The sequence below is a fragment of the Notothenia rossii genome (genome assembly GCF_949606895.1).
Source record: "Notothenia rossii genome assembly, chromosome: 8".
NCBI lineage: Eukaryota > Metazoa > Chordata > Actinopteri > Perciformes > Nototheniidae > Notothenia > Notothenia rossii.
In genome coordinates, this window is record NC_136906.1 from 441209 (window position 1) to 450911 (window position 9703).

Sequence of the window (9703 nt, forward strand, 5' to 3'; positions counted from 1 at the left end):
AGTTGACAGGAGTAGTCACTACAGTCAGGAACTAGATTACTTGATCACTAGATGAAGTCATGTTTGGGATTTTCTTTTTTTTTGGAACTATTGAGTTTTTTGACGGTCTAAAAAACATCTTGTGTGAAGAAAGCACCTGTTAGAAGTTTAACTGAGACTTTGTTCTGAATGCCAAGTTGGAATAACACATTTCAATTGAGTTTCTAAAAAGTGTTTTCTGTTTCTTTCAGGCAAAGAATATCAGTGACCATTTCCCTGTGGAGGCGGAGCTGAACTGAAGCTGTCAAGAAAACACAAACAGGATTATATGGACCAGTCACATGACCCCGAAAACAAACTGAATCCAAAGCTGGAGTGTTTCTGGAACCCATGCAGCATCGAAAAAGAACAAAACAAATAAAAAAGCCAAATGATTTCATTGCAAACTTGTGTTCTTGAAACAGGAGAGTGAAGTGTCTCATTGTAGTGTTTATAAAAGGTGAGGTAAAGGAAATATGATGATTGTGAGGAACTGGATCTCAGTTTCTACTGAAGAGAAAGACAATGTGTATCCAGAGTCACTCGGACAATCCCTCTCAAGTGTAGTTTAATATTTAGTTATTTTTTACTTGAGTCAACGAACAGCATTCTCACAGAAGGGCAAGCGTCAGAAGGATCAGCGTTCATGTGAATAGCAATCACTCACATTTGAAAGAGAACACAATAATGGGATGTTCCTATAAGGTGGGTAACTCCTGGAGAGAGGAGGTTATTGCACTGTGTCTAATGCCTTTTCCTATTTCAGTTATTATCTACACAACACATATTCAAAACCTGCTGACATCAGATCCGAATCAAATGTATGATTGATACAGACTCAAACACTAAGTTAAGTGTTTAGTTAAGTTAACACTAACACTAACTCAGGTCTTGCTAACGAGCACACACACACACACACACACACACACACACACACACACACACACACACACACACACACACACACACACACACACACACACACACACACACACACACACACACACACACACACACACACACACACACACACACACACACGTGCGCAAACAAGTAATAAAGACTGCTGAATCACATCACGTCTCATCTACATGCTACAAGCTACATGCTACAATGCCCCCCAGGGCTGTGTGAGTTCAGCTGTGCTCTTTACTCTCTACACTGATGATTGTCGTACCAACACACCAAATCAAGTCATCATGAAGTACTCTGATGACACTGCAGTAATATCTCTGCTCAGTAACACAGACGACCCTGAGCTGCACCAACAGGCTGTCCATCAGGTGGTGGAGTGGACTGATAGCAATGCTCTTGAGATCAACACCAAGAAAACTGAGGAAATCCTTTTTGGCCCACCATCTGACTCCCATAAAGTCCCCATGGTCATCCAGACAGATGAAACCAAGCAGGGAGTTTCATACAAACACTGGGTGTAATGATTGACCGTCTGCTGTAACAAAGGATCACATTGAGTATCTGAGCAAAAGGACAAAACAAAGAATTTATTTTCTCCACCGTCTCAGGTCTTTTGGGGCGAGCAGAGAAATGCTTCTGTTGTTCTTTACATCTGTGATCATGTCTGTTCTGCAGTACTAAACCCGGTAGGCTCTGTCCCTCAGAGCTGGGTTAATAGCTCCCGGTAAGGTTTCTCAGACTTGGTAAATATCTCTCAAAATGTCTTGGTTGAATGCTGAGTGAATGTCTTTGTGAACTGAGTGGAGTGATTTGATGGGTGATGTGTTTGTGAATATTAGGCCCGCCAGCTGTGAGGAATCTTCCTCCGAATTCAAGCGGACAGGTATGGGTTTTTGAATGTTAGCACCCGCCATCTGTGTCGGAAAAAAGGTATGAAATTGATGTGAATTGAGTGGGTGAAAAATGAAAGTTTGAATGTGCTTTTTATTATCACCGGTCATTTATGAGGAAATGCCTCTAAATTCTATCGGGAAAAATTAAAAATCACAACTAAATTGGGCAGTTGGAATTACAATTTAGGTAATAAATGTAAAACTGTGAATTAAGGTTTCATATTAGAACATGATCACAGCATGATAGGTTTAGTATGATTATAATGTTGTAAAGAGAGAAGGTAGAAACCCTGTGTTAGTTTGGACCTATATCCTTCAAACAAACTGATCCCACCTTTTGGACTGGGACAACTTAAAGACATCTGTGCTCTCCTCTCCTGCTTCAAAGGTAAGATGGCACCCTGCTACACTCACACTCAGGTAGGGCCACACCTCATTACTGATATCAGAATCCTTCGATAATACCTCTCCACGTTACCTTTCTTTGGCAGAGCGACGCTTGCTTTACAAATAAGGCAAATAACCTTTGAATGTGACACAAACAAATATTCTTCCTCCCACTCTGGGTGGAAGTGGTTTGTCTTTAGCTTCTTGCTCGGTCCCGCACTCATTTTGTTCTTTGTCTCTTGTTTGCCTCTTAATTAGAGTTTTCCCGGCACTTGACTGATTTTGTATCGCTTTGCATTCTGGGTTAACAGACTGGAAAGCGATTGGTCTCTTTTTCTGTCAATCAAGTAAACTCCTGAATGAAGTGGCAGGGAGGCCAAGGGAGGAGGATCAAAACCGGTTTTGTCTATTTTAACAGAGCTGGATTTTTTATTTTATGAATGACTCCCGATCTACCAGCATCGCCCCCGCGGTCCACGTACTGGGCACCTCTGCCCTAACGCTACAAACAGGCAGAACACTGTTACTCTTTTTTTACTGACATATAACATTTGATTTCACCTTGCTCTATGTTTTTTAACGCACGTTCAAAAACGAGAACATCTTCTGGAGTTTCAACCGGGTACCAGCCACCGGAGACGGGGACGTTTTGGTCACCCATCCGACTGTGCTTACAGCTAGCACACACGCTAACATTAGGACTAGCTCACTTTGGGTTGAGGCTTTTTTACACGTTGCTTGACTGCCTGCCCACACCTCTGATCTAAACACAGTAACGTGTGTTGGGGACAATAATTATTTAAAGTTATTTAATAATTGTGACATTTATTGTACTTTTTGATGAATGGTGCTCAAAGTGATGCCCCCTCGTGACGCCGGGCCCGGCCCCATATGTAAAAAAAAATCAAAGAATCAGAATCAGAAACGGGTTTATTATTTAAAAACACTTTATTTTCCAATTAAATCATAAACTATGTCAATTTATTATAAGTTGTTAGTAATCAGATTAAACACAAAAAAGGGATGGAAGGAGGAAATAATAATCCCTCATCTCCTGCTGCTTCCCTCATCACTTGCTGCTTCCCTCATCACTTGCTGCTTCCCTCATCACTTGCTGCTTCCTTCATCACTTGCTGCTTCCCTCATCACTTGCTGCTTCCCTCATCTCTTGCGGCTTCCTTCATCACTTGCTCCTTCCTTCATCACTTGCCGTTTCCTTCATCTCTTGCGGTTTCCTTCATCTCTTGCGGCTTCCTTCATCACTTGCTCCTTCCTTCATCACTTGCCGTTTCCTTCATCTCTTGCTGCTTCCCTCATCTCTTGCTGCTTCCTTCATCACTTGCAGTTTCCTTCATCACTTGCTGTTTCCTTAATCTCTTGCGGCTTCCTTAATCTCTTGCTGCTTCCCTCATCACTTACAGTTTCCTTCATCTCTTGTTTTTTCCTTCATCTCTTGCAGCTTCCTTCATCTCTTGTGTTTCCTTCATCTCTTGCAGCTTCCTTCATCTCTTGCTGCTTCCCTCATCTCTTGCAGCTTCCTTCATCTCTTGCTGCTTCCCTCATCTCTTGCGGCTTCCTTCATCTCTTGTGTTTCCCTCATCTCTTGCGGCTTCCTTCATCTCTTGTTGTTTCTTTCATCACTTGCAGCTTCCCTCATCACTTGCGGCTTCCTTCATCTCTTGCTGCTTCCCTCATCTCTTGTTGTTTCCTTCATCTCTTGCGGCTTCATTCATCTCTTGCGGCTTCCTTCATCTCTTGCTGCTTCCTTCATCTCTTGTTGTTTCCTTCATCTCTTGTTGTTTCCTTCATCTCTTGCGGCTTCCTTCATCTCTTGCTGCTTCCTTCATCTCTTGTTGTTTCCTTCATCTCTTGTTGTTTCCCTCATCTCTTGCGGCTTCCTTCATCTCTTGCTGCTTCCTTCATCTCTTGTTGTTTCCTTCATCTCTTGTTGTTTCCTTCATCTCTTGCAGCTTCCTTCATCTCTTGTGTTTCCTTCATCTCTTGCAGCTTCCTTCATCTCTTGCTGCTTCCCTCATCTCTTGCAGCTTCCTTCATCTCTTGCTGCTTCCCTCATCTCTTGCGGCTTCCTTCATCTCTTGTGTTTCCCTCATCTCTTGCGGCTTCCTTCATCTCTTGTGTTTCCCTCATCTCTTGCGGCTTCCTTCATCTCTTGTTGTTTCTTTCATCACTTGCAGCTTCCCTCATCACTTGCGGCTTCCTTCATCTCTTGCTGCTTCCCTCATCTCTTGCGGGTTCCTTCATCTCTTGCGGCTTCCTTCATCTCTTGCTGCTTCCTTCATCTCTTGTTGTTTCTTTCATCACTTGCAGCTTCCCTCATCTCTTGTTGTTTCCTTCATCTCTTGCAGCTTCCCTCATCTCTTGCGGCTTCCTTCATCTCTTGTGTTTCCTTCATCTCTTGCTGCTTCCCTCATCTCTTGTGTTTCCTTCATCTCTTGCTGCTTCCCTCATCTCTTGTTTTTCCTTCATCTCTTGCTGCTTCCCTCATCTCTTGTGTTTCCTTCATCTCTTGCTGCTTCCTTCATCTCTTGTTGTTTCTTTCATCACTTGCAGCTTCCCTCATCTCTTGTTGTTTCTTTCATCACTTGCAGCTTCCCTCATCACTTGCGGCTTCCTTCATCTCTTGCAGCTTCCCTCATCTCTTGCGGCTTCCTTCATCTCTTGTGTTTCCTTCATCTCTTGCTGCTTCCCTCATCTCTTGTGTTTCCTTCATCTCTTGCTGCTTCCCTCATCTCTTGTTTTTCCTTCATCTCTTGCTGCTTCCCTCATCTCTTGTGTTTCCTTCATCTCTTGCTGCTTCCTTCATCTCTTGTTGTTTCTTTCATCACTTGCAGCTTCATTCATCTCTTGCGGCTTCCTTCATCTCTTGCTGCTTCCTTCATCTCTTGTTGTTTCCTTCATCTCTTGTTGTTTCCTTCATCTCTTGCGGCTTCCTTCATCTCTTGCTGCTTCCTTCATCTCTTGTTGTTTCCTTCATCTCTTGTTGTTTCCCTCATCTCTTGCGGCTTCCTTCATCTCTTGCTGCTTCCTTCATCTCTTGCGGCTTCCTTCATCTCTTGCTGCTTCCTTCATCTCTTGTTGTTTCTTTCATCACTTGCAGCTTCCCTCATCACTTGCGGCTTCCTTCATCTCTTGCTGCTTCCTTCATCTCTTGCGGCTTCCCTCATCTCTTGTTGTTTCCTTCATCTCTTGCGGCTTCATTCATCTCTTGCGGCTTCCTTCATCTCTTGCTGCTTCCTTCATCTCTTGTTGTTTCCTTCATCTCTTGTTGTTTCCTTCATCTCTTGCGGCTTCCTTCATCTCTTGCTGCTTCCTTCATCTCTTGTTGTTTCCTTCATCTCTTGTTGTTTCCCTCATCTCTTGCGGCTTCCTTCATCTCTTGCTGCTTCCTTCATCTCTTGTTGTTTCCTTCATCTCTTGTTGTTTCCTTCATCTCTTGCAGCTTCCTTCATCTCTTGTGTTTCCTTCATCTCTTGCAGCTTCCTTCATCTCTTGCTGCTTCCCTCATCTCTTGCAGCTTCCTTCATCTCTTGCTGCTTCCCTCATCTCTTGCGGCTTCCTTCATCTCTTGTGTTTCCCTCATCTCTTGCGGCTTCCTTCATCTCTTGTGTTTCCCTCATCTCTTGCGGCTTCCTTCATCTCTTGTTGTTTCTTTCATCACTTGCAGCTTCCCTCATCACTTGCGGCTTCCTTCATCTCTTGCTGCTTCCCTCATCTCTTGCGGGTTCCTTCATCTCTTGCTGCTTCCTTCATCTCTTGTTGTTTCTTTCATCACTTGCAGCTTCCCTCATCTCTTGTTGTTTCCTTCATCTCTTGCAGCTTCCCTCATCTCTTGCGGCTTCCTTCATCTCTTGCAGCTTCCCTCATCTCTTGTGTTTCCTTCATCTCTTGTGTTTCCTTCATCTCTTGCAGCTTCCTTCATCTCTTGCTGCTTCCCTCATCTCTTGCAGCTTCCTTCATCTCTTGCTGCTTCCCTCATCTCTTGCGGCTTCCTTCATCTCTTGTGTTTCCCTCATCTCTTGCGGCTTCCTTCATCTCTTGTGTTTCCCTCATCTCTTGCGGCTTCCTTCATCTCTTGTTGTTTCTTTCATCACTTGCAGCTTCCCTCATCACTTGCGGCTTCCTTCATCTCTTGCTGCTTCCCTCATCTCTTGCGGGTTCCTTCATCTCTTGCTGCTTCCTTCATCTCTTGTTGTTTCTTTCATCACTTGCAGCTTCCCTCATCTCTTATTGTTTCCTTCATCTCTTGCAGCTTCCCTCATCTCTTGCGGCTTCCTTCATCTCTTGCAGCTTCCCTCATCTCTTGTGTTTCCTTCATCTCTTGCTGCTTCCCTCATCTCTTGCGGCTTCCTTCATCTCTTGCAGCTTCCCTCATCTCTTGTTTTTCCTTCATCTCTTGCTGCTTCCCTCATCTCTTGTGTTTCCTTCATCTCTTGTGTTTCCTTCATCTCTTGCAGCTTCCTTCATCTCTTGCTGCTTCCCTCATCTCTTGTTGTTTCCTTCATCTCTTGTTGTTTCCTTCATCTCTTGCAGCTTCCTTCATCTCTTGTGTTTCCTTCATCTCTTGCAGCTTCCTTCATCTCTTGCTGCTTCCCTCATCTCTTGCAGCTTCCTTCATCTCTTGCTGCTTCCCTCATCTCTTGCGGCTTCCTTCATCTCTTGTGTTTCCCTCATCTCTTGCGGCTTCCTTCATCTCTTGTGTTTCCCTCATCTCTTGCGGCTTCCTTCATCTCTTGTTGTTTCTTTCATCACTTGCAGCTTCCCTCATCACTTGCGGCTTCCTTCATCTCTTGCTGCTTCCCTCATCTCTTGCGGGTTCCTTCATCTCTTGCGGCTTCCTTCATCTCTTGCTGCTTCCTTCATCTCTTGTTGTTTCTTTCATCACTTGCAGCTTCCCTCATCACTTGCGGCTTCCTTCATCTCTTGCTGCTTCCTTCATCTCTTGCGGCTTCCCTCATCTCTTGTTGTTTCCTTCATCTCTTGCGGCTTCATTCATCTCTTGCGGCTTCCTTCATCTCTTGCTGCTTCCTTCATCTCTTGTTGTTTCCTTCATCTCTTGTTGTTTCCTTCATCTCTTGCGGCTTCCTTCATCTCTTGCTGCTTCCTTCATCTCTTGTTGTTTCCTTCATCTCTTGTTGTTTCCCTCATCTCTTGCGGCTTCCTTCATCTCTTGCTGCTTCCTTCATCTCTTGTTGTTTCCTTCATCTCTTGTTGTTTCCTTCATCTCTTGCAGCTTCCTTCATCTCTTGTGTTTCCTTCATCTCTTGCAGCTTCCTTCATCTCTTGCTGCTTCCCTCATCTCTTGCAGCTTCCTTCATCTCTTGCTGCTTCCCTCATCTCTTGCGGCTTCCTTCATCTCTTGTGTTTCCCTCATCTCTTGCGGCTTCCTTCATCTCTTGTGTTTCCCTCATCTCTTGCGGCTTCCTTCATCTCTTGTTGTTTCTTTCATCACTTGCAGCTTCCCTCATCACTTGCGGCTTCCTTCATCTCTTGCTGCTTCCCTCATCTCTTGCGGGTTCCTTCATCTCTTGCTGCTTCCTTCATCTCTTGTTGTTTCTTTCATCACTTGCAGCTTCCCTCATCTCTTGTTGTTTCCTTCATCTCTTGCAGCTTCCCTCATCTCTTGCGGCTTCCTTCATCTCTTGCAGCTTCCCTCATCTCTTGTGTTTCCTTCATCTCTTGCTGCTTCCCTCATCTCTTGCGGCTTCCTTCATCTCTTGCAGCTTCCCTCATCTCTTGTTTTTCCTTCATCTCTTGCGGCTTCATTCATCTCTTGCGGCTTCCTTCATCTCTTGCTGCTTCCTTCATCTCTTGTTGTTTCCTTCATCTCTTGTTGTTTCCTTCATCTCTTGCAGCTTCCTTCATCTCTTGTGTTTCCTTCATCTCTTGCAGCTTCCTTCATCTCTTGCTGCTTCCCTCATCTCTTGCAGCTTCCTTCATCTCTTGCTGCTTCCCTCATCTCTTGCGGCTTCCTTCATCTCTTGTGTTTCCCTCATCTCTTGCGGCTTCCTTCATCTCTTGTGTTTCCCTCATCTCTTGCGGCTTCCTTCATCTCTTGTTGTTTCTTTCATCACTTGCAGCTTCCCTCATCACTTGCGGCTTCCTTCATCTCTTGCTGCTTCCTTCATCTCTTGCGGCTTCCCTCATCTCTTGTTGTTTCCTTCATCTCTTGCGGCTTCATTCATCTCTTGCGGCTTCCTTCATCTCTTGCTGCTTCCTTCATCTCTTGTTGTTTCCTTCATCTCTTGTTGTTTCCTTCATCTCTTGCGGCTTCCTTCATCTCTTGCTGCACACACACAAAACGAGGCCACGTTTTACTAAAGCGTGCGCACGAGTTACTAAAGCGTGCGCACGAGTTACTAAAGCGTGCGCACGAGTTACTAAAGCGTGGCCACGAGTTACTAAAGCGTGCGCACGAGTTACTAAAGCGTGCGCACGATTTAATAACTAAAGCGTGCGCACGATTTAATAAAGCGTGGCCTCGTTTTGTGTGTGTGCGCGCACACGTGTGTGTGTGTGTGTTTGTGTGAGGGGCGTTTGGGTGGGGGGCGGCATTTGTTTATGATAGTATCGTTCGTTCCGGTGTACTCCGGCAGGACTATCACATCGAGATTAAGATTAAACGAATTTCTTTCACTTGGGAATACACATATAACTATGGAGAACCAGATTTGTGTAAATTACTGTTCGTGGTCATTTGAAAACAAATGCCGGTGGTGTCGGACACACACAAACACACCGAGCACGCACACAGAGCGGAGCTGAGCGTGCACACACACACACACACACACACACACACACACACACACACACACACACACACACACACACACACACACACACACACACACACACACACACACACACACACACACACACACACACACCATGCGCCCCGGTGACAGGACATCTCCTTCATAAAACGAGGCGGAATACTCTGGTAGTTCGATGTGTGTAGAGGTGTGTGTGGTTAAACGTAGCAGCCTCGATCTCTATCCAGCTGTTCTAATGAAGGGAAACGCAGTGAAGTAAACAGTAAAAGGCACAGCTCTTTGCAGCTGGTGCTGCTCTTCTCAGATTCTGCTGAGTTACACGTTACTGCCTCCAGAGCCCTGTACTACGGAGCCAGTTCAACAGACCCTGGATATGTTTGATTTACCCGGCTTAACTAGCCCTAACAAACGCAATGTCGATAAGCGGTCCTGCGAAGCTGGTTATCAACTCAGTAAATCAACCAGGGTTTCTCTGACCGGCTGAGAGCGCGTTCACGTGAAAGGGACGGGGTTAGCAACATTTGACCAATCACAAACATGGAGACGCGTGCTGACAGCGCAGTGTCATACTTCATGAATGAATAGTGTAAATAGCGAATCCTGCTTCGTAGCACAGGCCACTGGTGCCGCAGAGATTTCATAAAGTGAAGGAGGTTTTCCTTCTATAAAACAGCTGGGCAGCAGATACTGTGAGTCACG

At 45.0% G+C, this 9703-nt stretch overlaps 1 protein-coding gene across 4 annotated transcripts in view; it reads left to right on the forward strand.

Moving 5' to 3' along the window:
• Positions 1-425, forward strand: part of LOC307014356 (deoxyribonuclease-1-like) — an 11518-nt gene extending 11093 nt beyond the window's left edge. For all 4 annotated transcript variants that reach the window (XM_079642234.1, XM_079642232.1, XM_079642231.1 and 1 more), the window contains one exon: positions 231-425. In XM_079642234.1, coding sequence (XP_079498360.1) covers positions 231-278 — 48 coding nt within the window. In that variant the 3' untranslated portion in view covers positions 279-425. The remainder of the gene's footprint in view (positions 1-230) is intronic.
• The last annotated feature ends 9278 nt before the right edge of the window (positions 426-9703 follow it).